Here is a 27783-nt window from a genome sequence, read left to right on the forward strand (position 1 = left end):
GGATCAGCATGTTTTCGGGCTACCATGAGCTGACCAGTTCCTCTGTCAGTTTTAAGCATATTGTGATCAAGAGGGTGATGCTTAGTAAACCAAATAAGACTATGTGAGAACAGAAATTCAGCTCCACATATTGATGCTGCATTCTATGGTTATTTCTTGAGAGAGCGATAGTATATGAAAAGGAATGCCTTTTGATACAGTACAAGACTTTCAGTGCTTTCTTATTTTCCCCACAGACGCATGGATTCCCAACTGCAGGGGCTGGTGCTATTCCGGCACCTGGCAGGCCTAGCAGAGCTGCTCCCAAAGCCCCGGCGGCAGGAGTACATGCAGAACTGTGAGCAGCTGCTGCTTGGGAGCAGCCAGGCCTTCCAGCATGTGGGCCAGACTCTTGGGGACATGGCTGGTCAGGAGGTGCTGCCCAAGGAACTGCTCTGCCAGTTGCTCACCTCCCTGCACTACTTTTTTGGTGAAGGGGAGAGTAAGAAGAGCCTGCCTGAGCCAGCCCAGCGTGGGAGCCTCTGGGTGAGCCTTGGCTTGCTGCAGATTCAGACATGGCTTCCCCAGGCACGCTTTGACCCTGCGGTGAAGAGGGAGTACAAGCTCAGTTACGCCAAGGAAGAGGTATGGGAGCCAAGCGTTTGGAGCATTGGCTCCTTCCCTGACCCGAGTTCAGATCATGATATTGCATAAACTGCCTTATGACTTCCCAGGAGTCTTGTTTTGTTTTGTTTTGTTTCATTTTTTTGAGATGGAGTCTTGCTGTGTTGTCCAGGCTGGAGTGCAGGGACGTGATCTCAGCTCACTGCAGCCTCTGCCTCCTGGGTTTAGGCAATTCTCTGCCTCACCTGCTGAGTAGCTGGGATTATAGGCACCCGCCACCACGCCTGGCTAATTTTTGTACTTTTAGTAGAGATGGGGTTTCACCATTTTAGCCAGCCTGATCTTGAACTCCAGACCTCATGATCTACCTACCTTGGCCTCCCAAAGTGTTGGGATTACAGGCGTGAGCCACCATGCCCAGCCTGGATTTGGATATTCCTTTAGATAGTATATAGTATCCCTGTGTCCTAGGAATTTTGAACTTATTGGTGTTTGCTGTCTAAAACTCAAGAATCAAGTAGAGGCTAGGTGTGGTGGCTCACCCCTATAATCCCAGCACTTTGGAGGCTGAAGTGGGAGGAACACTTGATCCCAGGAGTTCAAGACTAATCTGGGCAACAACATAGTAAGATCCTCATCTCTACCAAAAAAGAAAAAAAAAAAAGCTGGATGTGGTGGTATGTGCTTCTAGTACCAGCTACTCACTAGGCTGAAGCAGTAGGATCACTCGAGCCTGGGAGGTCAAGGCTGCAGTGAGCTATGATTGCATCACTGCACTTCAGCTGGGCTAAAGAACCGAGACCCTGTCTTAAAAAAAAAAGAGAAGTTGAGTCAGATACTGTGGTATCCCTTGCTATGTGAAGTTTGAACCAAGTTCGGGAACTAAATACATTAAGGTAATGGTACGTTAGTACATATTTTGAAGAAGGAAAATTCTATTAGTAGGAGTAGCAGAAAGACTAAAAAATTCAGTGGTGGAAATAAGATTGTTTCTTTCCCCTCACAGCTCTGATGTGAGTGGTCTAGATGAGTGGAGCAGAGCCACCTCTCCTTGGGTTATTCAGGAACCCAGATTCCTTCCATCTGGTTCCTCTACGTGCCCCCAGGGCATTGTCTTCATGTGCATAGTCATAGCTGGGACACAGTGAACTGATTTTTCTGTTTTCCATTAGTTACACCAACTGCAGTGTGAATGGGAGACGCGGAACCTGTCATCCCAGCTGCAGACTGGACGAGACCTGGAAGATGAAGCCATTGTCGGCTACTCTCATCCTCATGTCAGGTAACACAGCAGAGTGATTATTTGTTTTGGGGATTATTGACTCTCCTTTTGATGGAGTTGACCTTTGCAATGTAATTATGGTGTCAGTAGAGGTGATAATATACACTTCTAAACTACATTAGCAATTAGATCCCAAAGCCTTGGTTATAGTCAGGAAAAATGTATGCCTTGTGAAAGGAGGGGAGGGGGCTATTCAAGGTGTGTGTTCACATGGGGCCAAGATGTTTGAAGCCAAAACTTAGTCTCAGCCTAGAAGAACTGGGGTGTGATGGTATACACTGTATTTCTCTGCTGTTCTTGGCTGTAGGTCTGTCACTAGGAAATCAGTACGGGTTGGGGATCCCTTATCCAAAATACCTGGGACCAGAAGTGTTTTGGATTTGGGGTTCTTTTTTTCCTTCAGATTTTGGAATATTTATACCAGTTGAGCATCCCAGATCTGAAAATCTGAAATCCAAAATACTCTAATGAGTATTTTCTTTGAGTGTCATATTGGCTGGCCATCGGAAAGTTGGGAGCCTTTTGGATATTTGGATTTGGGATGCTCCGCCTGTATAATGTAGTAGCTTCTGAGTTCCAGTCCTACTCCTGACCTTTGGTTTTAGATGTTGGGTAAATCACTTAATGCCTTACATCTCAGTGTCCATATCAGCCCAAGAAGGATAATTGCAGTTACCTACTCCAGCGAGTCATGATGAGGCTTCAGTAAGGTATGCATCCGAGCACCAGCAACATAACACAACACAGTAACTGCTGTGTAAATGTTACCCATTTTCACTAATTGTCAATATTGTCATCACGATTGAGATGATATTAGAAATTATTATTTCGCAGCAGCTGATATTTCTTCCTTCTGTTTTCCTAGCTGAGGATCCAATCTAGATTTGCTGTTCTTCTTCTGACATAATTTGCATACTGTGTTACTTTCTCTGTAGGCTGCTTCGCCAAAGGATGGATCGGCTGGAGAATTTAACCTCTCGCCTGTTGAAGAAACAGGCGTTCAGACCCCAGGTGCCTGGCTATGAGTCCCTGGTGCAGGAGATCCACCACTACTTCACCAGCATAGCCAAGGCCCCTGCCATTCAGGATCTGCTCACACGGCTCCTGCAGGCCCTCCGCATGGATGGGCCACGGTCTGCCCAAGTAGCCCAGAGCCTTCTAAAGGAGGAGGCCTCTTGGCAGCAGTCACACCACCAGTTCCGGAAGCAGCTGGCAGAAGAGTACGCCTTGTATCCAGATGCCGTGACCCCACTGCAGGCATCCATATTGCAGTTACAACATGGCATGAGGCTGGTGGCCTCCGAACTCCATGCCTCACTCCATAGCAGTATGGTTGGTGCAGACAGGCTGGGGGCCCTGGCCACAGCCTTGCTGGCTTTCCCATCAGTGGGTCCCACCTTCCCCACTTACTTTTCTCATGCAGACACTTTGTGCTCAGTGAAGTCTGAGGAGGTTCTACGAGGCCTTGGGAAGCTAATCCTCAAGCACTCAGGAGGAAGGGAGCTGGATGGCAGGGGCCAGAGAGCCTGTCCCACTCGGGAGCAGCTGCTGATGAATGCTCTCCTTTACCTGCGCTCCCATGTACTATGCAAGGGAGAGTTGGACCAGAGGGCCCTGCAGCTCTTCAGACATGTGTGTCAGGTGAGCCATCTCTGGGAGGGTGGCCTACAGGACATTAGCATGCCTAATAGATACACAGTGTGGTTAGGGCGTGGGCATTCTGTTTTCTGTTCCTTCCTTTTCCCAATATAACTAGTATGTTTGCAGATCTTTGCCTCTCAATTTTTAAGAGATTTAAAAAAAAATGAGAAAGCCATTTATCATACACTGCAAATATTTTCTCCCAGTTTGTCAGTTGTCTTTTGACTTTGTTTACGGTAATTTTGCCAAGTACTTGTGTCAACTTACATTAAAATGTTCCCTTATTAATAAAAGTCATTTGTTCTCCTTGTATGCAGCTAAGAGAATAAAAACCAAAATTTCTAATGATCCTACCACTTAAAGCTGTATAAACCCTACTAACATACCAGGTATCCCATTCTAGGCTTGCTTGTGTGTATATATTAATATTTATCTGTAGCTGTATGTCTTTGACACCCTAATTTCAAAAAATAATTTGTCCCAGTGACTTACAGATTTTTTTTAGTAGCAGCAGCTTTAAAAAGTACAAATCTTAGCATAGTTAATAGAAAAAAAGAGTTGCACTGGTTCAGTTTGATTCTGATCCCCCCAGAGCCCCTGGACATGTTCTTAAACTGCTACAAAATGATGTACAACAAACCACTAATAAAGTTTATTCTATTTGATAACTTTGTTTTAAAAACTTCACATATAGTGATTATATTCCTGTCATTGTGTATTCTTCACCTGCTTCCTATTTAGTGACTGCCATGTATGTTTATGCCACAAGTAATTTTAACTGTTTTTCTATCATTGAACATTTACATTTGTATATACTTGCTTTTACTATTTTGCTCCCCCTTACCAAAAACAAAAAGCAAAAAAACAAATCCAGTGCTACAGTAAATAGTCTCACAGCTAGATACTTGAATACGAATCAAGACTGCTGGGCAAAGATTAAACACACTTCTTAGGCTTTGCGTGCAGATTACCTTCCTAGATGGTGGATGCTTATTTCCTCAGCCTTAGCAGTATTGGATGATTCTTTAATTTACAGGTTTTTCCAGTTTAAGGATCTGAAATCTTAGAGTTGGAAGGGAATTTCAGAAGTGTCTGGTAAGACACATTCCAGTTTTGCCTGATTGGTGCCCTTTCTAAGGGCACCAGTCCCTAATCTAAGTGTTTCTTTCCTGAACCCCTTGGCCATCTCCTCGGCCATCTCCTCGGGGTGCCACCCAAGTGCAGTCTGAACCACAGCCCTCTCATGGCCAGCCCCGAGTCTGTCCTTGTTACAAAGCACATTTAGCTGTTGACAAGAAGTTCCCATTAGCTGTACTGTGGCAAGTTTTCCACCTTCAAAAGTACAATGACACAGCAGGGGGGATTTAGGAAACTGGTTGTTTTTGAGTCATGATACTTTCATGAGAAATCATTAGTAAATCTTGCCTTTGTGAGTGCCTCAGCAGTGAAAGTTCAGCTTCTGTCTATGTAACTTTCAGGAAATCATCAATGAGTGGGATGAGCAAGAACGCATAGCCCAAGAGAAGGCTGAGCAGGAAAGCAGCTTATACAGATACAGGAGCAGGAACTCTAAGACAGCCCTGAGTGAAGAGGAGGAGGAAGAACAGGAGTTCAGAAAACAGTTCCCCCTGCATGAACAGGTAGGGCAGTGGTGGCCAGGTTTGTTTTGGAATGAATCCCCTTCATGCATTCCCTCTGATGGCTTTCTCTCTCCCTGTCTCTATTTTAGAGACTAGAGTGCAGTGGCACAATCATAGCTCACTGCAGCCTCAAACTCCTGGGCTCAAACAGTCCCCTAAGTAGCTACAACCACATGTGCATGCTACCACATCCTGCCAGTTTTTAAATCTTTATAATATACAGACAAGGTCTCACTATGTCACCCAGGCTATCTCAAACTCCTGACCTCAAGCAATCCTCCCACCTCGGCCTCCCAAAGCACAAGGATTACAGGTGTGAGCCACTGTGTCCAGCCTATAGTCTTTTAAAATATACTTTAATACATATATAAGTCCTATTTCATTTTCTCCATCATTCTTAGGCTTTTTTCTTTCTTCCTTTTGGTCTGATTAGAAGTAGATTCTGATTTTTAAAAGTTCAATTGCTCTAATGCTATTTATAGGACTTTGCAGACATTTTGGTACAGCCAACGCTGGAGGAGAACAAAGGAACTTCAGATGGGCAAGAAGAGGAAGCAGCCACAAACCCAGCTCTCCTCTCCCAGAATTCAATGCAGGCAGTAATGATGATACACCAGCAATTGTGCCTCAACTTTGCTCGATCCCTCTGGTACCAACAGACTCTGCCACCACATGAAGCAAAGCATTACCTCAGCCTGTTTCTGTCTTGCTATCAGACTGGGGCATCGCTTGTGACACACTTCTACCCCGTGATGGGTACAGTAGTTTACTGTTGTTATGCCCTTGGGAAGTCAAAGCAAATAGATGCTGTTGCTGCTTCTGGAACAATCACACTCATAAATTTCCTGTTTTCACATAATTCCTTATTAATGGAATTTCCTTGGCTTAAATAACTTAAGCTGATTCAAGAAAACTGATTTAGGATTATGTAGTAAGATGGATTTTCATCAGTGTGCAAATGGGTAAAGAAAAAGATGGATATGTATTGTTTGGATCCTTTAGGGTGAAGGATTAAGAAAATAAGGATAAGGAGTTAATTTTATTTTTTTTCCTTTTAATATTATTTCTGCTTTCTGTCAATAGCATTAGTGCTTTTCAAATGAAATAATATATACCTGGAAGCAACCAGTCTCCTGGAATATGGTTTAATAGTTGGTTCAGTGTAGTTTCCTACCTGATTTCATGGCATTATTTCATACAAGTAGGGAGGAGGCATAAGTTTCCTTTCTGTTTACCTAGAATAGGTATAAAACTGGGAATTTGAATGCATTGAGTTAACCCCTACACCCTTTTGTTTATACCTAGGCAGTTTCTGACTTCCTCTGCGCATCCCAAAACTTGAGAACTTTAGGTAGCTACTGTGGTATTGGTATTACAATTCTCTAGGCCAGTATTGCTTTGGGGGAGAATGGCTGGCATTAGTGCCAATTAGTTCATTGTTGCTGATGTCTTTTTTTTTTTTTTGGGAGGGGGACAGAGCCTTGCTCTGTTGCCAGGCTGGAGTACAGTGGTGCAATCTCAAATCACTGCAACCTCCACTTCCTGGGTTTAGGTGATTCTTCTGCCTCAGCCTCCCAAGTAACTGAGACTATAGGCGCGCACCACCACACCCAGCTAATTTTTTGTATTTTTAGTAGAGACAGGGTTTCACTGTGTTAGCCAGATGATCTCGATCTCCTGACCTTGTGATTCGCCCGCCTTGACCTCCCAAAGTGCTGGGATTACAGGAGTAAGCCACCACACCTGGGCTTTTTGTTTGTTTGTGTTTTGAGACAGTCTTGCTCTATTGCCCAGGCTGGAGTGCAGTGGCAGGATCTTGACTCACTGCAACTCCACCTCCCAGGTTCACCCAATTCTTGTGCCTTAGCCTCCCAAGAAGTCGGGATTACAGGCACATGCATGCCTGGCTAATGTCTGTATTTTTAGTAGGAATGAGGTTTCACTATGCTGGCCAGGATGGTCTCAAACTCCTGTCCTCGAGCAATCTGCCCATCTTAGCCTCCCAAAGTACTGGGATTACAGATGTGAGCCACTGCGCCTGGCCCTGTTGCTGACATCATCTTGACGTGTTGATAGATCAGCTTACTGAGTTCACTGACTTTACCATGATGTTAATTTCACAGGAGTTGAACTGAATGACCGACTCTTGGGCAGCCAACTTTTGGCCTCCACCCTCTCCCATAACACTCTCGTTGGGGAGGCAGCCTCAGACCTGATGGTGAAACCTGATGGGCCCTATGACTTCTACCAACATCCTAATGTTCCAGAAGCACGGCAGTGTCAACCTGTGCTTCAGGGTTTCTCAGAGGCTGTCACTCACTTGCTGCAGGACTGGCCAGAACACCCAGCACTTGAACAGGTAGGGCAGTTGCTGAGGAAGGAATTCTCATAGTACTGAATCTGCAATGAGGATACAACCTCACCATCATCCCTGGGGGCACTCACTTACACACGTGTACATATAAACAAAGGCTTAAAGAAGTGCAATTCAATGAGATGCAACTTACTAACTACAGGATGAACACACCAGTTTTGTATTTCTCTTGTATAAATGATGTTTGGGGATTCTGTTAATTTTATTTGTTGGGCAGGGGTTGCTGACCATATAATAAAATGCTGCCATGTTGCTCTGTTAATTCAGACACATACTCATATTACCAAAGGCTTTATAGTTTTCTTAAATGTACTAGAAATAGGTTTTGCTTTTTTATGATGAGCAGTTTTAACTTGGACATTGCTCTGTGGTCTTCAGCCAGTTCTATAACCCTTAGTACAGGAAATAAGACTGATTATCTTGTCAGACTTCATCTTATTTCTGGGGTATGCAGTAGATAAAGTGCTTATCTCGGTCAAAATACATACCCCTGAAAGTTTTTATTCATAGTTTTCAAAGGTGTTTTAAAAGCAGAGAATTGGGAGGAAACTTCTGGTCAGGACTTTCTTCAGTACCCTGTGACTTTGGATCACTGGTATTCCTACTGAGATACCCATATCTTTATTTCTGCAGCTGCTGATTGTAATGGACAGAATTCGTAGTTTCCCACTTTCCAGTCCCATCTCAAAGTTCCTGAATGGCTTAGAGATCCTTCTGACAAAGGCACAGGTGAGCCAATCCCTCTCTTCCTCATTTTAGTTGGTGGTCAGTTGGCAAAAGATGTATCTTGTGGCACCTTTGTTGTTAGACAGAAAATTATGGTTTGGGCTGGAAAAAGATAAGCATCTTTGGTTTTTCTGGCATGGGGTGAGATCATTGCAATTGAGCCATTGCCCCTGTGATGAGGGTGAACTGCCTTGCCTTTTTTCCAGTGGGATGCAGTGTCCACTGGTAATGAGGGTATAGTCCTCCAGGCCTTCCAGGTGGGCCTTCAGTCCAGCTGAGTGCCCACATATGCTGTCCCCCGCAATGCCCTCATGGCCTTGGAGTTAGCTGTTACCTCCCCATTGGACAGAAAAGGGCCACATGTCTTTGATCCAGGTCAGATAGCAAACAGCATGAATTCAGGCTCCAGTCTGTAAACACTGTGCTTTCTTGCCTGCCTCTAAACTTGAGTTCTGTCATGTGACCAGACAGAAGCTGGATACACTGTAAATTCATTCCTGCAATTGGTGTAAGTCGTTTAGGGGCCCAGTAGTCTTCAGTCACGCACAGTTCAAGATGTTCTTGAGGGAGGAGGTCAGGATTGAAGAATGTCCACGGTGAATTTTGTCTTTGTTTCTTTAGGATTGGGAGGAAAATGCAAGTCGAGCTTTGTCTTTGCAGAAACATCTGGATTTGGTCAGTCAAATGATCATTCGGTGGCGTAAACTGGAGCTGAAGTAAGTGACTCTCCTTCCTTTTCCTGAACTTAGGTTGTAAGGGCTTTTTTCTTTTGGTAGTTTAAATTTCTTTAGGATTTATATAGTATTACAGCTACGGAATGTGGTTTTTAGTCATTAATCACAGAGTTAAAAGCAGGGCATTAAAATGGCCTGAATACAGTCTAGACAACAGCGTGTGTTCTTGCGGCAGGAAACTGGGCGGTTCCTCCATCTCCATTTGGGAGGAGAGAAGAGTGAGCATGCAGCTTCTGCATCTCTGATTTCAGATCTTTCAAATGTTTCCCTAAATGCCCCCTTGGCTACTTTTCTCGTTTCAGCTGCTGGTCCATGAGTTTGGATAATACCATGAAGCGCCACACTGAGAAATCCACCAAGCACTGGTTCTCCATCTATCAGATGCTTGAGAAACACATGCAGGAACAAACAGAAGAACAGGAAGGTAACACCTGGCAGTACGTTTCCTGGCCACTTAGAGTTTCCCAGCTAAACGGAGTGCTGCAAAGCGTAGGATTTCCCTGCTCCTGCCGCTCCCCCACACTGCTTTCATGAGGGAATGCCTCCCATTTGACTTTGTGGTATTTCTGAGAGGTCAGCCAAGAAAGCTATAAATAGCGTTTGTCTAACTGAGAGAATAATAACAAAAGTCTGAGAGGTTTAAATGTCTTCTCCAAAAGTCTAAAGAAGCAGTCATATGGTAAGGTTTCCTTCTTCTCTATGTCCACGATAGAATTCAAACTGAAAGTTGACTTCTTGGTAGGTAGTGGCCAACATGCTTGAATGAAAAGTCATTTATACTTAACGACGAGCACCTTATAGTTCATTTTCATAATTTGCTGTGAGTGCATTTAACACATGCCCTATGTGCAGCTGTTACTTTATTCATTTAGTTTTTTGAGATGGAGTCTCGTTCTGTTGCCTAGGCTGGAGTACAGTGGTGCAATCTCGGCTTACTGCAACCTCCACCTCCCAGGCTCAAACAATTCTCCTGCCTCAGCCTCCTGAGTAGCTGGAATTACAGGTGCTGACCACTATGCCTGGCTAATTTTTGTATTTTTAGTAGAGAAGGGGTTTCACCTTGTTGGCCAGGCTGGTTTTGAACTCCTGACCTCAAATGATCCACCCACCTCGGCCTCCCAAAGTGCTGGGATTACAGGCGTGAGCCACCACACCTGGCCTGTTATTTTAAATCAGCTTAGAATGTAGCTGTGGTCCTTGCTTGAGAGCCTCACATTGTGATCTCTACCTCATGGTCATCCATAGTATCCCAAATAGATTGCGTGCCCGTCAGGAATAGGGAGTGATGGTTGAAGGAACATACATATTTTCCTCTTTGAATTTTTAAAGATGACAAACAGATGACCTTGATGTTGCTGGTCAGCACGTTACAAGCATTTATTGAAGGATCCTCGCTGGGAGAGTTCCATGTGCGACTTCAGATGTTACTGGTTTTCCATTGTCACGTCTTGCTGATGCCACAGGTTGAAGGAAAGGGTGAGGATTTTTTTTTCTTTCCTTTTACATCACACTATTCAAATGGGTTAGGCTTTGAATTTACCACGAGACAGGTGCCTTCTTGCACACTTGGTTTTAAACAAGACACATATAGTTATGTTTAATGTGCTTCACATTAGATAGAGAGGAGAACACTGAAAGTGAAGTGCAGATGGTTCTAAGTTTAGCACTGACTAGCAAGCTCTGGCAGAAGTAAATTGCCAGATGAAGATCTCAGGACCTAGCATGTTGAGGCAGCACATCTCTGCCCAGACACTGTAATATCCTGCTAAGCTACTGCTTGATCCAGGCCATTATTAGTTTCTTTCATCCAGTGAGAGCACTGCCATCCATCAAGGAACTGCACATAAAATTGCCTGTTGTCAAGTACTATTCCTGACCACAGCAATTGGGATAAAAGTCTCACTACAAGATGAGTACAGACTGTACATGAATGAGCATTTGGGGTGACCTGCTTAATATGCCATCTTTTAAATCAAGCTCAGTTTCTGCTGATTTTACAATAAGATTCAGAGAAAGAATTTGACATTATGATTTTAGAAGAACCTGAGTACATCATCTTCAAGAACAAAAGTGCAAAAAAACATCTGTTATAAGCAGAAGTGAAAAATAGGGGAGTGTTGACAGTCTGCATCTCTGAGAAATGCTAAAGTTAGACAGGCTCCCTAAATAATCCGCCTGTGAAACTTGCTGTAATCTCATGGCATAGAGAGTAATGAGGAAGGACCATTGCTGAACTATGAAGGCCACGGCTGGCAGCAGCAGCACATGCAGCAAGTGTGGTGTTTTTGTTTCCTTTTCATTTCTTCCAGATTCACTTTGCAGTGTTCTATGGAATTTGTACCATTATTACAAGCAATTCTTTGACCGGGTCCAGGCCAAAATTGTGGAACTTCGTTCCCCCCTAGAAAAAGAACTTAAAGTAAGATGAACAGCTGTCATGATCACTCTTGGGAGGACAAAATCAGCAAATTCTCTTTCTTTAATCCTGTTATCCATTTAACACTGAGGCAGGGACCTAGGGGAGTAGTGACGAGCATTGCCATTGCTAAGTAGGATGGCAACATGTACAGTGGTGGCACTGGCTTCTTTTGTCACCTGCAGAGTGTGAGGGGTTGGTGGAGTGGCCTATCAGAGCCTCCTCAGAGGACTGCCACAGAAATCTGTTTGTGTTCCCCTAGTCTTGCCCAGGCTTGTCTCCTACCTCAGAGCTGTGCCGTGTCGTGTTGGTCCACGCACCAGTGAAGTGCCATGGGGGAAGGAGGGACCTCTCTTTTGGATACTCTTGGTGGTTCCTAAGCTGGAGTACATGTCAAGTGACAGTGACTGTAGCAGCAATTTTTTTTTTTTTTTTTTTTTTTTTTTGAGATGGAGTCTTGCTCTGTCACCAGGCTGGAGTACAGTGGTGTGATCTCAGCTCACTGCAGCCTCCGCCTCCCGGGTCCAAGTGATTTTCCTGCCTCAGCCTCCCGAGTAGCTGGGACTTCAGTCACCTACCACCATGCCCAACTAATTTTTTTATTTTTAGTAGAGACAGGGTTTCACCATGTTGTCCAGGATGGCCTTGATCTCCTGACCTGGTGATCTGCCCACCTTAGCCTCACAAAGTGCTGGGATTACAGGCGTGAGCCACTGTGCCTATCCCGTGGTTTCTTTTGTACACTTGTTTTACTTGTTCACTGACACACAGTCCAGTTTTTGGGATAGAGTGGGCTCTGGTCTTTGCCGAAGAGAAATCTGGAAACAGAATGACACTAGCTTCATAAAGCCATTTCTTGAACATCATTTATCTTACAGGAATTTGTTAAGATTTCCAAGTGGAATGATGTCAGCTTCTGGTCCATTAAACAATCTGTAGAAAAGACACACAGGTAATCTGTCTTTTAAAACTGGGGGCAACCAAAACAGAATTTTGTGTGGTAGGGAGCAAGACTACCTAGTTACCATAACCTGACTTAATATTAAGTATTTAAACTTCTCAAAAAAAAAAAAAAAAACAACACCTCGATTGTGTTGGCTTTGCTTTCAACACCACCCCCTTCTTCTCTGAGCAGAGTCTGCCTGCAGTAGGGATTGGTGTGCCTTGAGACAAAGCAGGCTATGTGTCAGGTCTTCTGCCACCCCCTAGCTGTTAGAGCAAAGCAATCCCATTCTTCCTGGCTTTAGTTTCTCTTCTAGAAAAGGAGGATAACAGTACCTGCCAATCTTTTTCTCTTAAAAATAAAACAGCTATTAATATTTAAAGAGATCATTGTATATAAAAGGTACAGGGTATTAAATTATGTATGGATGCATTATAATGTATTTTTATATTCACTTGCTAATCCAGTTTTTTTCTTGTTATCTCTGTCATTACCTGGGGACAGGACCCTCTTTAAGTTCATGAAGAAATTTGAAGCAGTCCTGAGTGAACCCTGCCGGTCATCCCTGGTGGAGAGTGACAAGGAAGAACAGCCTGACTTTTTGCCCAAGCCAACAGATGCAGCTGCGAGTGAACTGTCTTCCATTCAGAGTCTGAACAGGGCACTGAGGGAGACCCTGTTAGCCCGACCAGCAGCTGGGCAGGTACTTGGTTGTGGGACAGTGCTTGCTTATTCCCAAGCCAATCAAATGGGATCTGTGTTTTATGTGCAAGGCATGTCCTCAGTACTAGACAAGAAAATGCCTTTGAAATCTTATTGTTTGGACATATATCGCATATATTTGTTTGCTTGACTTTCCAGTAGAAAAAGGCAAAAAATCTTGATCTTGTTGCTAAAAAGTTTTTCTTTTTTTTTTTTTTTTTGCTTTTTTTTGAGACAGAGTCTCAGTCTGTTGCTCAGGCGCAATTATGGCTCACTGCAGCCTCGACTTCCTGGTCTCAAGTGATCCTTCCATGTCAACCTCTGAGTGCTAGGACCACAGGCACATGCCACCATGCCTGGCTAATCTTTTTTTTACTTTTTGTAGAGATGAGGTCTTGCCTTGTTGCCCACGTTGGTCTCGAAGTTTTGGTCTTAAGTGATCTTCCCTGCCTCAGCCTCCCAAAGAGCTGGGATTATGGGCGTAAGCCATCGCACTCAGCCTTGCTGCTTCAAGTTTAATGTCAGCCTCTGAGAAATAATTGTGCTTACCTGTGAACATCACATGCTATGAACGAAGATTTGAAGCATCAGTTTAAGAATATGCCATTGAAGCTGCCTGTGGGCTACCACGTGAGGAAGCTGCTGCACAGAGTGTGACTGTGTGCCATGATGTGCTGGTTTATAGTTACTGTGGTGTAAATACTCCTGCTATGGCCAGTTTCAAGCACCAACAGTTAAGATTTGGCTTGCAAAATTCCCGAAAACTTAACAGTGATACATCTTGAGTTAGCAGGTCTGTTATAGAATTTATGTTCCTGCTTCATGTCCTTGGGTGTGGGGAGCTTCAGGATCGGAAAGCACTCCTCCAGAGAGTAATTTCTTGGCAGGCGTAGTGGCTCACAGTTGTAATCCCAGCACCTTGGGAGGCTGAGGCAGGAGGATCACTTGAGCCCAGGAGTTTGAGATGAGCCTGGGCAACGTATGAGACCCTGTTTCTCCAAAAAAAAAAAAAAAATTTTTTTTTTAAAGAGTAATTAGTTTTGCCTTCTTACTGTATTTCCTACTTGGGGTTCACAGAGTTAGTAATGAAAGTCCTTAAGCTATTTTTGTTATTTTAGTGGTTCAAAACTCATAATAGAAACTGAACATATAGTCATAAGAAGGCTGCAGAGATATGATATGGCTACCAAATTTACTTTCTTTTGACTGTATTTGTCAGCTCACTGTTTCTGTCATTCTAATCAACAATTTTGATTTGCTAATGACAGCATAGTAATATCAGGTTATTCCTCAGGACAAAAAAATGAAAATATGCCCCTGATGGACAAAAGCTCTTCCCTTCATATAATGTCTGAATTCCTGTGTCTGGGGTGCATTGGCTCATGCCTGTAATCCCAGCACTTTGGGAGCCCAAGGCAGGTGGATCACTTGAGACCAGGAGTTCGAGACCATCTTAGCCAACATGGTAAAATCCTGTCTCTACTAAAAATACAACAAATAGCCGGGTGTGGTGATGCATGCCTGTAATCCCAGCTCTTGGTGGGAAGCTGGGGTACGAGAATCGCTTGAACCTGGGAAGTGGAGGTTGCTGTGAGCCAAGATGAGGCTACTGCACTTCAGCCTTGGTGACAAAGTGAGACCCTGTCTCAAAAAAGAAGGAAGGAAATCTAAATTCCTGAAATTTGTACTGTTAATTAGGGGTAAATGGTCATAGGAGCAGGACCAATTTCGCCTGGCTGGTATGTCAGAAACACAATGTGGCTCAGCACCTTAAGGGCAGCGGTGATACTATTCATTCCACTCTGTTCGTCATTCAGAACTGGAGTCTCTCTGTGGCTATCGTAGTAAGCGTTGCTGGATGTAGGGATATGGGGGTCCTTCCATTATGTTGATCTCTTATAGAGCAGTAATATGGTTTTCTAAATATCTGCAGTATGTCCCTTAATTTTAGTGATGCTACATTTGTTCTCATGAGACTTTGGAGATGATGGTAATTTAATATTTGCTGAACTAGGGATGTGTTTGTGTGCAACAGTTAAATCTAGTTCCCGTGCAATTTAAAATGATGCCCGTCATTCTTGGCAGCGAGGCTAACCTGTCCTTTGTATCACAGGCCACAATTCCAGAGTGGTGTCAGGGCACTGCCCCTTCCCCCTTGGAAGGGGAACTTCTGCGTCGCTTGCCAAAGCTCAGGAAACGTATGATGAAGATGTGCCTGACCTTCATGAAGGAGAGTCCCCTGCCTCACCTTGTGGAGGACCTCGATCAGTTCATAGGTGGGTGCCAGCAGCCAGGTCAAGGGTGGCACTTCCTCTCTGTTTTCCCCAGTGGCCCAGGAGGTCCGAGAATGTGGTACCTATGTCCTTTTTTGACATCTTGTATAGTGTTGAACAGTTGATTGAATACACAAGTGGGCTTAAAATCTCACAGAGCCAGACACAGGAGCCTACTGAGAGCACACAGTCATAATTTTCATATTGTTGTCCTCTCATGTAACCTGGTACTGTGCCATTTTTTTATGAGAGCCTTGTCTGCACTAGTTCCTATTGGCTGGCATTTGGGTAAAGGGGCACAGAGAGTCCCCACTGTCAGAAGGTTGTCTCACTTGAGGAAAAGGCAGATTCATCCCCATCCTCTTGCTTGCTTCACTTCAGAGACACACAGCAGTTCATTTCTCAGGCTGTCTTGGCTCAGGGAAGGTGAGAGCCAAGACCTGCTCATAGTGTACACAGTAATAGCTGGGAAGGGAATACAGAATTTAATAGAATGTTTGGGCCCCTGGCAGCCTCTCACTACCTCCTTCACCCCATCTATTGCCCACCCATAGTGAGTGTGCTGTCAGTGAGGCTGACTTTCCTTTAATGAGGTTGTGTCTGATCTCAGGGAGCTCTTTCTTTTTAAAACTTGCCAGCTGTTGCTTAAGGTGACACGAGCCTGAGACTGGGGATGAGTGGACTAGATCCACATGCATCTCTTGGACCAGGGATATGCAGCGTGATGTAAGGCCTCCCTCATCCTCTAACTCTCCCACACTGTCAGTCTGTTGTCTTTGGTGTCCTTGTGCTCATTGATAACTGCCTATATTTGGCTGGTAGTGCTGCCTTAATACAGTACCACAGACTGGGTGGCTTCAGTATGAGGAATTCATTGCCTCACATTTCCAGAGGCTAAAAGTCCAAGATCAATGTGTCAGCAGGGTTAGTTACTTCTGAAGCCTATCTCCTTGGCTTGCACATGGCCACCTTCTCACTGTGTCTTCCTGTGGTCACTCTTGATCTGTGTGTTCTGTGTCCTGATCTCTTCTTTTAAGGACTTCAGATTAGAGCCCATTCTCATTTCACTTTCATTACCTCTCTAAAGGCTGTCTCCAAATATAGTCACATTCTGAGGTTGGGGGTCGGGGGTGGGACTTTAACATATGAATTGAGGGGGAAGGGAAGACACAGCCCAGCCTGGAACAGTGCCTGCAGCAGGGAAGTGGCACCCTTGTGTTACTGGTACCCACATGTATTCAGGAAGGCAGGTTGGTGCTGTATAGAAAGAACTTGGGCTTTGGAGTATGGTAGGTCAGTGTTCAAGTCCTGGCTCATCTACTCATTAACCACATGGCCTTCAGATAGTGAGTAGACCTCACTGAGCCTTTCTTTGAAGTCTGTAAAATGGAGCTACAAATAGGTGCTTCTGAAGTTCTGCAGATGAAAAGAGAATTTACCATGTACCAGCTACAAGTGGAAACTCAATACATATTAGTCAGAAATTTCCTTCAAGTGATTATAAATTTCTAGTATAATGCACTGCACATAGTTGGTGCTCAATAAGTTCATTTTGCTTGATTGATTATAAAACCCCTAAATACAAAAGAATGACTGCTGTTGTTTGGTTCATTTATTGTCAAGAGATTTGAAGTCCTTTGTGTTATTTTTCTGTTTCCATGCACCTTGACCAGTTTGCTTAAAACACTTAATGAGATTTTTTAAAATGCTAGGGACTAGGATAAATAGTCGTATAAAGATGAATGATACTTGGCCTTTGTTCTCCAAAAGGTCCCTGGTGTTGGGTAACTTAAACACATTACTAAACCCCTGGGTTTTCTTATTTCCCCCTCCCCTGCCTGTTTTCCCTTACAGGTGAAGTGATTTCCTCTGTGAGTGAGCTACAGAGCTTAAAGGTGGAACCCTATGCAGAGAAGGAGAAGCAGCGGTCAGAAGCCAAGCACATTCTCATGCAAAAGCAGCGAGCTTTGTCAGACCTCTTTAAACACCTTGCAAAAATTGGTAAGGCTCTCACTTGAAACCCAATGAAATGTAGTCATCAACTTATAGGAAGAGAAACAACATGACTGATTTGGGGGAAATGCCAGACAGTTGAGATGGTGGACAACAGAAGGTACAGGCAAGGTTTTTGAAATGTCATTCTAAGAGTTCCACTCATGCAGGAAAATCCTACGACCAGCTAGCTGATTCCCAAATATTTCCAGTTTTGTATGAGGTTTCTCAGAATCTATATTTTTAAAATTTCCATCACCATGTGCTGTACCATATGCTTGCAGCATAGTATAGAGAGCAGTGCTTCTCAAACTTGAACGTGCATGTGAATCACCAGGGGAATATTGTGAAAGTGCAGCTGCTGTTCCTGTTTGAGTTGCTGTGGGTGCAGCCTGAGAGTCTCCATTTCTAACCAGCTCTCAGGTGATGCTGTTGAGAAGATTTTGCTTTGAGTAGCAGGGGAGAGTGGGCACATCTGGTCTCTACTAAGTATCTTTGTTTAAGTGAATGCGGTTTATTTCCTAGGTCTGTCATATCGCAAAGGTCTTGCATGGGCCCGTTCAAAAAATCCTCAAGAGATGCTTCATCTTCACCCGTTAGATCTCCGGAGCGCATTGTCCATCGTCAGCAGCACTCGGGAGACTGATTCGAGGTTTGTCTGGTTTTGTTGTTTTTCCTTGCTTATAAATGGAACAGGTAATTTAAAACTCCTTGGCCTCATTTGCAAAAATGGGAATAGCAGTACCACTGTGGCTACCACTTACAAGAGTGCCTGGCTCAGGATCTGATTCCTGATGGACATTCAAATGAAAGTGTGAGGCTGGGTGTGGTGGTTCACACTTGTAAACCCAGCACTGTGGGAGTCTGAGGTGGGTAGATCACTTGAGGTCAGGAGTTCAATACTAGCCTGACCAACATGGCAAAACCCTGTGTCTACTAAAAATAGAAAATATTAGCCAGGCATGATGGCACATGCCTATAATCCCAGCTACTCAGGAGGCTGAGGCAGGAGAATCGCTTGAACCCAGGAGGTGGAGGTTGCAGTGAGCTGAGATCGTGCCACTGTACTCCAGCCTGGGTAGCAAAGTAAGACTGTCTCAAAAAAACCCATTTCTTTTCTTTCTCTTTCTTCCTTGCATTCACCTCTCCTTCTTTATTTTTTTTCTTTTGATTTTCCTGAGGTCTGCTCACTTCATTTGATAATACACGTGGAAATCTATGGGGAAATGGCATATTTTTAGTTGCTCTATATACATACATCCCTCATAAGTTCTAAGACGTTCTTGAATTTGTGGGTCCATACACTGTTGAGACAGGCAGGGCTACCTCTATCTACAACACAGCAGAGGGTGCTGTGAATGATGCTTTGCATGAGCTGGGTATAGTACACATTTGCGTTTTCTTTGCTCAGTTGACCCTCCCAGGGCTTTAAATTTGAATTCAACAGAACATTGTAGACAGGAAATTTTACATAAGCATTCTGGATTTTCAGTTTTTCAGGAAAATTTGCCAAGTGGGCTTGCATTCCCATTCAGTCAGCAGTGCTGTAGCTGAATAGTAGTTTCCTCCTATTGATAGGACACATTCTCTCCAGCTTACTTGAGTCCTCAACAACCCCCGTGTCTTCGCCACATTGAGGTCAGCTGTCATTGCCATGCATCATTTTGTGCTTGGCTGTCTTTAGTCCTCTTAACATTATTTGCCTGGCCCCTGTAGGCATCAGAGTTTATGACCCCCTAGCCTCCACTGCCAAAATAAGAAGGTTTCATTAAAGAAACCATATTGTCAGCATAATTTATTTCCCCATGATACTTCCAGTGCTGAGTATAAAATACATCTGTTAAGTAAGGGACTAATGAGTGCCTCACTGAATGAGTCCTCATGGAAAAAACCTGTTCAGACAGCTGACTCTTGGTTATGGCCAAATATATCCATCTCTGAGTTTTTAGGATCTGGGGTGGGAGAGTGTGGTTTTAATTAAGTAAATGATGTTGATATCTTTTCCAGGCTGCTCACAGAAATCTCGTCTTCATGGGATGGATGCCAGAAGTATTTTTATCGCTCTCTTGCACGGCATGCCAGGCTTTACACAGCACTAGCAACTCCTGCCAAGGTAGAATGATAGAACATGAGACTTGCAGGGGACCAGGGAAAGCTCTTATTCTGTTCATCCCAGTCCACATTCTCAGACCTTGTTAAGTGGTAACAGCTTGTTAGTGGAACTGAGCTTTTTGCAGTATATCCTTAAACTTAAAAATATAAATCAGTGTAATTCTTTGCAAAATCAGAGAGCATCTTAAATTCTGTTACACTTGCCAGCAGGACCAAATGTTTAAGAAAAATTAAGAAAAACCTCAAATTGACACTGCCATGTTCGGATCTTTTTTCCCTTTGTGAATTGAGAAAAGACCACTAATAAATGGATTTTTGGAGTTAAATCCAGTTCCTGTCTATGGAATATCAATGATCTGTGCAATCATAATTGGAGAAACTGCTCAAAAAAAAAATGAATATGTCATCTTTAGAGTGTATGTCTGTCACTTATATTGGCAAGGGACTCCTCCCCTGGAAGAGTCCAGAAACAACTTTCTAGAGGCACAGCTGTGGGTGGCGTTTGCCAGCAGCCCCTTCAACATGTTTTTCCTTCTCCTGCCAGGAGATGGGCATGGGCAATGCAGAGCGGTGCAGAGGGTTCTCGGCACATTTGATGAAGATGCTTGTCCGACAGCGGCGCTCCCTGACCACGCTTAGTGAGCAGTGGATCATCCTCAGGTATCAGCTGATGAGTTGGGCTATTGGGAAGAATTGGGTCAGTCAGCTCAGAGTTGCCGCATATGGGGAGAGGAATAAGACATGCTCTCAGTTGTGAAATGAATTTAAGGCCCAAAGAGGCAGGTAGGGAGATTTTGGGGTTGCGTCAGGCAGTGAAAATTGTCATGGGTGAACTATACCTGTGTCTGGAATGAGGATATATGTTGCTGAAAGTCCATGTGGGCTGCTAGATAGGGTCGTGTTCATGGTATTAGGGTGTCCCAGTCTTGGGCACAGATGAGATTTGAGTCTGCTTCTGTTACTTAAGCTTTTGGGATCTGCTGAGTCATACATGGAGGCTCCTCAATGGAAACAGATAATTAAGAGATGAGGACAGTGAAGAAGGTTGGCGTCATCTGTTGAATGGATTCATAGCTGAGAGATAGTACTTCCAGACTGTTCACTCTAGCTTCAGGTATTTCCTGCTCCATTCATTAGGGTTTATATAGCAAAGTACAGTACATTTACTAGATATTCCTAGTTGAAGTCTCTGTAGTGGTGTGATTGTGTTGTGATGCTTTTCCTGAAAGACTGAGGGATGGGTTTAAGTACTTTGGGAGGCATTTTAACAGACTTCTTACCTATATGGGAGATTCTTCCTTCTTGACTATATGGAAAAGCCCAGGCTTGTTCAGAAACACAAATTTCTTTTAAAACAATATAGTAATGTGGTTTAAAGTGCCATTCATTGTGTTTTTCCCATGGGTTTCTCTGTACAGGAACCTCCTCAGCTGTGTGCAAGAGATTAATAGTAGGCTGACGGGGCCCCTGGCCTACCCCGTGGCCTTTCCTCCTCAGGATGGCGTGCAGCAGTGGACTGAGCGCCTGCAGCACCTGGCCATGCAGTGCCAGATCCTGCTCGAGCAGCTCTCCTGGCTTCTCCAGTGCTGCCCCAGTGTGGGGCCAGCTCCAGGCCATGGTGATGCCCAGGCATTGGGTCAGCGTCCTGCCCCCTGCCTGGAAGGACCAGAACTTAGCAGCGGACAACTGTGTGGAGTAGTGCAAGACCTAATTCCCTCCAATCTGAGCTACCCATCTCCAATTCCTGAAATTCAGCTGCCCTTTGGTTGCCGGATGCGGAAACAGGATCAGCTTTGGCAACAGTCAACTATGAGATTAACAGAGATGCTAAAAACCATTACAACAGTGAAAGCTGACATTGACAAAATTAGGCAGCAGTCTTGTGAGACTCTCTTTCATTCTTGGTACGTGTGTCTATGTCTTTACTCTTCCCTGTGTGCTTAGGTTCTTACTGTGCTTATCTAAATTGGGGATGGGAAGGGAAGAGTGTTAACAGAAAGCAGCAGCTGTTAGACAGCCCTGGGGTCTAGGGAACTCGTCGGTTTAGGGTATGGGGTGGGGAGGGGATAGGGAGTGTCATCTGCAGGTTCTGAGACTTTAGTGGAAACAGCCTTAGCAAAAAGATGCCAGACGAAGCCCTAAATAATCCTCAGGGAGAGCAAATCACATCCTGCTATTTGTGGTGGTCCAAAATAAAAGCCTATCACCCCAAAGACTAATGATAATGGAATATCATTAGTCTTAATGGAATAAGTTTAGTAATTTATTTAGTAATTTATTCCATTACTAAACCTAGGTGTTTAGTATTTTGCTCCATTATTAAACCTAGGTGTTTATTAATTTATTCGATTACTAAACCTAGGTGTTCAGTAATGGAATAAAATTATGTAAAGAATTGTGCTTCAGTCCTGTGTTACTCAGTGGACCTGCACAGCACTTTGTGGCATGTGTTCAGCTGTAACCTTCTGATAGGAGGCGTTCTGCCTTGCAAACATTGTAGTGGTTGGAGGGGGGAGGGGTGTGTGTTTGTGGGGATTGTAGTGCATTCTTTTCAACATTGTGGTATTTCTGTTGCAGGAAAGATTTTGAAGTTTGCTCTTCTGCATTGAGTTGCTTGTCCCAGATGTCAGTTCATTTGCAGGGCCTAGAGTCCTTGTTCGTTCTTCCAGGGGTGGAGGTTGAGCAAAGAGACTCAAAGATGGCACTAGTTGAAAGTCTGGAATATATAAGAGGAGAAATTAGTAAAGCCGTGGCTGACTTTACCACCTGGAAGACACATTTACTTACTTCAGGTAGCCAAGGAGGTAAGGAATATTATTCAGTCAGGGAATAAAAGCCCAGTACAGAAATGATGTCTTGTAGATGTAAGTCTCATTATCCTAAAGACATATTATGTTTTGGTCTACATGTACGTGTCCAGGGTTCTGAGGGAGGGAGGTGTGGTTGAAATCCACAGCTCTTAACTTTTGCCCCATTTGTTTGAATGCCTGTTACATACTCTGTAGTACACACAGGAAGGCAGCACAAACTCACTGTCTGTTAGTTTTCCCTTAGATTGAAAAAGCTTGGAGCTGGTATTTGGACTAAGTTAATGTTCATACTGTCTTAACAGTTTTCATATTTGTTTACATTGTTTTAGTAAAATTGTTTTAATACAAAGTAATAAACTTGTAGGTTTATCGAGGCAAGGAATTTGTCTCTTTTCTTTGTATCTGACACAGCTTGACAAGTAGCTTATCAGTAAATGAGTATTTTTAATGATTTCCAGACGGACTAAACCAAATGATTGGTGTCTTTCATTTGTATGTTTGTTTTGCACCCTGTTACTTACTAGGAAATCAAATTTTGGATGAAGGGTTTGTGGAAGATTTTTTCGAGCAAATGGAAACTGCCATCCGAGCCATCCTCTGTGCCATTCAGAACCTACAAGAAAGAAAGAATGAAAAAGCACAGGAGAACACTGACCAAGCAAGCCCACAAGAAGAGTCTGGTATGTCTGAGATCAGGCAGAAATTAGTTTCATGCCTGATTTAATATTTGTATTTGATGATTTATTTCTATGGCTAAATAGTTAAGGGTGAATATTAGATGTCTGCATGAATAGAGATGAAAGGATTTGTTTGCTGTTATTTATCATGTTATTTTCTCTGAATGAATGGGGCAGCAGGCTTTGAGAGACTGCAATCAGGACATCTAACAAAACTCTTAGAGGATGACTTCTGGGCCGATGTGAGCACTTTGCATGTGCAGAAAATAATTTCTGCCATCTCTGAGCTGTTGGAGAGGCTGAAATCGTACGGTGAGGATGGCATAGCAGCAAAGCACCTGGTAATTAACTGTTCTTTACAAGCTTTTTCCAATGCACTGAGCAAAGGCAGAGTGGGCTTCACCTCACTCCATGTGGTTAAGTCCCAGAGCAGGCCTCAGTGCCACCATCACCAAGAACTTGGTCTCTTTATTTATATGTGCAAAGTCATTGACAAGCTTTGAAAAGCTTAGGGCTTGCTAGCTAATTGTAAGATGCATAAGTGCAAAACTGCTAAGCATTCAGAATATCCATTATATTAGGATTCTTTCATATCTTACTCACATACTCCCAAGTATTTGATGTTAATGATAGATGATGTTATCAACTGAGGCTTAGCAGCCACCTTTTGTAAACACTATTTCCACTGTGGTAAGCCAACAGAGTAAGCAGTTGTAGTCTCTGCAGTGAGTCCAGAGAAGCAACTTATTTTGTAGGACATTGTATGTTATTCTATATCATTGCCTCTAGTGCTAACTTTGAATTAGCAATAGAATTTATTTATAAACATTATTTTATTTTTAATTTTATTATTTAATTTTATTTTTATTTTTTATTTTATTGTACAAGGTCTCATTCCATCTCAAAAAAAAAAAAAAAAGAAAAGAAAAGACAGGGCGTGGTGGCTCATGCTTATAATCCCAGCACTTTAGGAGGCCAAGGCAGGTGGATCACCTGAGGTCAGAAGTTCAAGAACAGCCTGGCCAACATGGTGAAACCCTGTCTCTACTAAAAATACAAAAAAAATTAGCCAGGCATGGTGGTGCAAACCTGTAATCCCAAGTACTTGGGAGGCTGAGGCAAGAGAATCACTTGAACCTGAGAGGCGGAGGTTGCAGTGAGCCGAGGTCGAGACTTTGCACTCCAGCCTGAGTGACAAGAGCAAAACTCCGTCTCAAAAAAAAAAATTGTAAAATTTTCATACATAAAAAATTATTTTATTTTACAAGGTCTCATTCTGTGGCCCATGCTGGAGTGTGGTGGCATGATCACGGCTCACTGCGGCTTTGACCTTCTGGGCTCAGGTGATCCCCCCACCTCAGCCTCCCAGGTAGCTGGCACTATAGGCATGCACCACCATGCCCAGCTAATTTTTGAAGTTTTGAAGAGATGGGGTCTGGCTATATGTTTTGTTGGTTTGGTATTTTTTTGTAGAAATGGGGTTCACCACATTGCCCAGGCTGGTCTTGCACTCCTGGGCTCAGGCAGTCTACCCACCTTGGCCTCCCAAAGTGCCTGGCCAACATTCTGTTTTTTAAAAACCAACACTGTGAGCCAAAGGAGACGTCAGTCTGAGAATTAAGTGTACTTTTGTGATGATTTATGTAAATGAAGAAATCTCAGTGAGCTGTGTGTATTGGGGTGGGATGGGGGTTACAAACACATACATGTAATTTGCCATTAGTACTAGTTAGTGCATTTGCAATGTTGTGCAATTACCACCACTATCTAGTTCCAGAACGGAAACCTGGTACCCGCCAAACAGTGTGAGCGGGCCTTTTGTTTTGTTTTGATCTCAGTTCTTCAGCCAATCCTGTTCCTTGCTGGTGCGCCTCATGCCGGTCCTCTCCAGCTACTCAGACCTCGTCCTCTTCTTCCTGACCATGTCTTTGGCAACTCACCGTAGTACTGCGAAGCTGCTCTCTGTGCTTGCCCAGGTCTTCACAGAGCTTGCCCAGAAGGTAAGGACTGTTCACATAGTGCACTGTGAGCAGCAGGGACCCAAGTAAATTTCATATCATTAGTCTCTGGTGAGATAGGCTTTTAGCAAGATGTGATTTGCTCTCCCTGTGGATTATTTAGGGCTTCATCTGGCATCGTTTTGCTAACGCAGTTTCCACTAAAGTCTCAGAACCTGCAGATGACACCCCCTATCCTCACCCCACCCACCCCATCCCCCAAACCGATGAGTTCCCTAGACTCCAGGGCTAACAGCTGCTGCTTTCTGTTAATACCCTTCCCTTCCTATCCCCAATTTAAATCTTCAGATAACTCTTGAACTAGAGTTGTAGGATAAACCCTTAAGGCAACTAAGTTTTCTTTTAACTATGTAGGTGTAATTATGATTAAATGATAATGGGACTATTAGTATTAGAGTTTTTTTCTTTAGCAGGGAAATCATTTGTTCATTCAGCTATGTACCCAGTACTGTGAAAAGCACTGAGGTTGTAGAGATTGTAGACCCTCCCCTTGAAACTCAGGGAGAGTAGACAGTGAAATCTAAGAGCAACACGGTGTGGGTAGGTCTAGTCATAGAGGTATCCAGCTGTCAGTCTCTCCTAACCTCTCCAAGCCTCAATTTCCTCATTTGTAAAATGAGATCTGCCTATACTCTTAAGCATTTTTGTGAGCGAGAACCACCTGCATTTGAGTATATGAGTTTTGTTTTTGTTCTTCCTTAGCAGTCTAAGATTTTCTCCAAGCTAAGTGCAGATGGGATGTACTCGAAGAAGATAGGAGTTTACAAACTGAAGATAGGGTCTGAATTTCTTATAAACAGTTAAAAGTTTTTAGTTATGAGTCTCTAAAATACTGGAAAGGGTGAAAAGTGGAAGCTAAGCCTAATGCCTTATATCAAGAGGATAAATATGTTTATCTGCTGAATAAGAGAAGTAAAAGAATGAGTCTCAGGTTTGTCCTCTCTGATGGGCACCAAGCCAATCTTAACCTTCCATTGCTTCTTGGAATAAACACTGTATGCCAACGACAGTGGCAGGAAAATGTATGGTATGGGTGCCTTGAGATTTGGCTCAGCTAGATCTGTCCATTTGCACCATAACTGTTGTCTGACAGGCTGTAGAATGACGTTGGCCTTTCAGACCTTTGTCTATTTAGGGTAGAATGGCTCTGATATGTGCAGAATGTTGGGAGCCCAGTGGCTATCCCAAATGTAACAACTGCAGTGATATGCTCTGGTAGGGGCATCCGAAACTGCTTCCTATGTGGTCTTATTCTTCGCCTATATTTGAATGTCTCTCTTTTAAATAATGTAGTTCAGTGCAAAAATTAAGCAAGTAAGCCAAACTGTATTTTCCAATCTAGGTCCTAAAAGTGTCTAAGTGTCCAAATTGTATTCATATCCTTTCTGAGTAGTTCTGAGGGAACTTGAAAGTAGGTTAGACAGTGCTAAGATAATAGATCTAGGTTGTAATTAAAGCTCTTGATCCAAATAAAAAAAACAGCTCTTGATCCACAGGAAGCTGTTTCTGTGTAACCAAGTCATAATTAGTGTTTACTGGTTTTGGATCTTAATTCCTTGCTAATTAGCAGCTTTTTAAAGTGCATTATCATCCTCAGGTTGACAAATATCTTCATAATATATATTTTTTCTTACAAAATTAAAATTTCTGATTGAGAGTCACTACTTCTTTTTCTTTTTAATTCTGTTCAGGGGGCTAGTACTCTTCTCAGGTTATTTTCATGTATAAAATAGTTTTGTTGAACATTTCACAGTTACTACTGTGTCTGGCTGTGTTCTCTTCAGAGCCTTTTCTGCCTTGCTCAAGGCCTTTTCCTAAATACTGTCCTTCTAGTATACTTCATTTAGATTTTTGTCTTGGCAGACAAATGACCACATGCCAGAGACTTCTACAAAGTCAAGTCATATGTTAAATCTGATGTCAAGCTGTGAAATTGCATAACTATTAGCACCAAGAGGAAAAGAATGTCAGAAGTCTGCTGTACTTCCAGCAGATTTAAGATGAAAAGCTAGAAAAACAATTCAGCATGTGTTTCAATTGTTTTCCTATGGCAAGAATCAAAATCCCCTTTTAAAATTGCTTTTGTGCCTAACTGTTCACTTCCTTTTTCTTTTTTCTAAGGGATTTTGCTTGCCCAAAGAATTTAGGGAAGATTCAGCTGGAGAGGGAGCAACTGAGTTCCATGACTATGAGGGAGGTGGAATTGGAGAAGGCGAGGGCATGAAGGATGTGAGTGACCAGATAGAAAATGAAGAACAGGTATGTTCTCACATAGGTATACAGTTGACAGAAGATCACTCTCTTCAATATTTAAGTTGCACATAAAAATGGTTTTTACTAGGTTAATGATTTTTAATCTGTGATCTACAGAGCCCAGAAATATTGGTGCTTGGGCAGTGGGTGTAAATAAAAAGCCTAAAAACCACAGGAAGGAACCTTGCAACTCTGTCATTGGTTTTGGCTATAATTATGGAGGAAATAAATGATTTTTACTTTTTTTTTTTTTTAATGGGGAGATATATTTGCTGATGATTTTCTAGAATATTTTTTGGTAGTATTTTTAAGCATAAAAGGCCTGGCTATCTTAAGTGATAATTGCATTAAACAATAATGCCAAAATATGCTGTTAATAGATTTTGCTGTTGTCTATCTGTAGGGCATATTGAGAGTTAAAAAAATCTGTATCCTTTTTTGGTTGGAATCAAGCAACTTCTGAAATATTCAGATGCTATGGACTAAGACTGTAAGATGCAAACCTTGTAGAAAAGTACAGTTCATGCAAAAAACAGTATGTGGAATTAAAGGTTTCAGAACAATTTGGTAGTGTCCGCTGAATTTTA

At 43.1% G+C, this 27783-nt stretch overlaps 1 protein-coding gene and 1 long non-coding RNA gene across 5 annotated transcripts in view; one reads left to right on the top strand and one right to left on the bottom strand.

Annotated features, from left to right (window-relative positions):
- The window catches only part of MDN1 (midasin AAA ATPase 1), a 168256-nt gene that overhangs the window by 117677 nt on the left and 22796 nt on the right, over positions 1-27783 (top strand). For 2 of the 3 annotated variants that reach the window (XR_010336665.1, XM_064360839.1), the window contains exons 61-84: positions 237-624; positions 1776-1885; positions 2821-3526; positions 5005-5166; positions 5649-5922; positions 7290-7525; positions 8174-8269; positions 8888-8982; positions 9303-9424; positions 10330-10476; positions 11310-11419; positions 12295-12368; positions 12864-13062; positions 15175-15337; positions 17189-17335; positions 17852-17978; positions 19334-19439; positions 19983-20098; positions 20857-21342; positions 22016-22242; positions 22773-22928; positions 23103-23266; positions 24764-24925; positions 27065-27202. Coding sequence is in view for 2 of the 3 variants with exons in the window: in XM_064360839.1 (XP_064216909.1) it covers positions 237-624; positions 1776-1885; positions 2821-3526; positions 5005-5166; positions 5649-5922; positions 7290-7525; positions 8174-8269; positions 8888-8982; positions 9303-9424; positions 10330-10476; positions 11310-11419; positions 12295-12368; positions 12864-13062; positions 15175-15337; positions 17189-17335; positions 17852-17978; positions 19334-19439; positions 19983-20098; positions 20857-21342; positions 22016-22242; positions 22773-22928; positions 23103-23266; positions 24764-24925; positions 27065-27202 (4711 nt within the window). In the remaining variant the exon portion in view is untranslated. The remainder of the gene's footprint in view (positions 1-236; positions 625-1775; positions 1886-2820; positions 3527-5004; positions 5167-5648; positions 5923-7289; positions 7526-8173; positions 8270-8887; positions 8983-9302; positions 9425-10329; positions 10477-11309; positions 11420-12294; positions 12369-12863; positions 13063-15174; positions 15338-17188; positions 17336-17851; positions 17979-19333; positions 19440-19982; positions 20099-20856; positions 21343-22015; positions 22243-22772; positions 22929-23102; positions 23267-24763; positions 24926-27064; positions 27203-27783) is intronic. The other variant, XM_021665546.2, reaches the window with a different exon arrangement.
- Positions 16932-27783, bottom strand: part of LOC135268346 (uncharacterized) — a 38339-nt gene continuing 27487 nt past the window's right edge. For both annotated transcript variants that reach the window (XR_010336667.1, XR_010336666.1), the window contains exons 2-3: positions 22770-22861; positions 16932-22154 (exon numbers count right to left, since the gene is read on the bottom strand). This is a non-coding gene — a long non-coding RNA (uncharacterized LOC135268346). The remainder of the gene's footprint in view (positions 22155-22769; positions 22862-27783) is intronic.

Source organism: Aotus nancymaae, unplaced genomic scaffold (genome assembly GCF_030222135.1).
Source record: "Aotus nancymaae isolate 86718 unplaced genomic scaffold, 86718_ANA_hifiasm-v0.15.2.pri h1tg000040l, whole genome shotgun sequence".
Taxonomy (NCBI): domain Eukaryota; kingdom Metazoa; phylum Chordata; class Mammalia; order Primates; family Aotidae; genus Aotus; species Aotus nancymaae.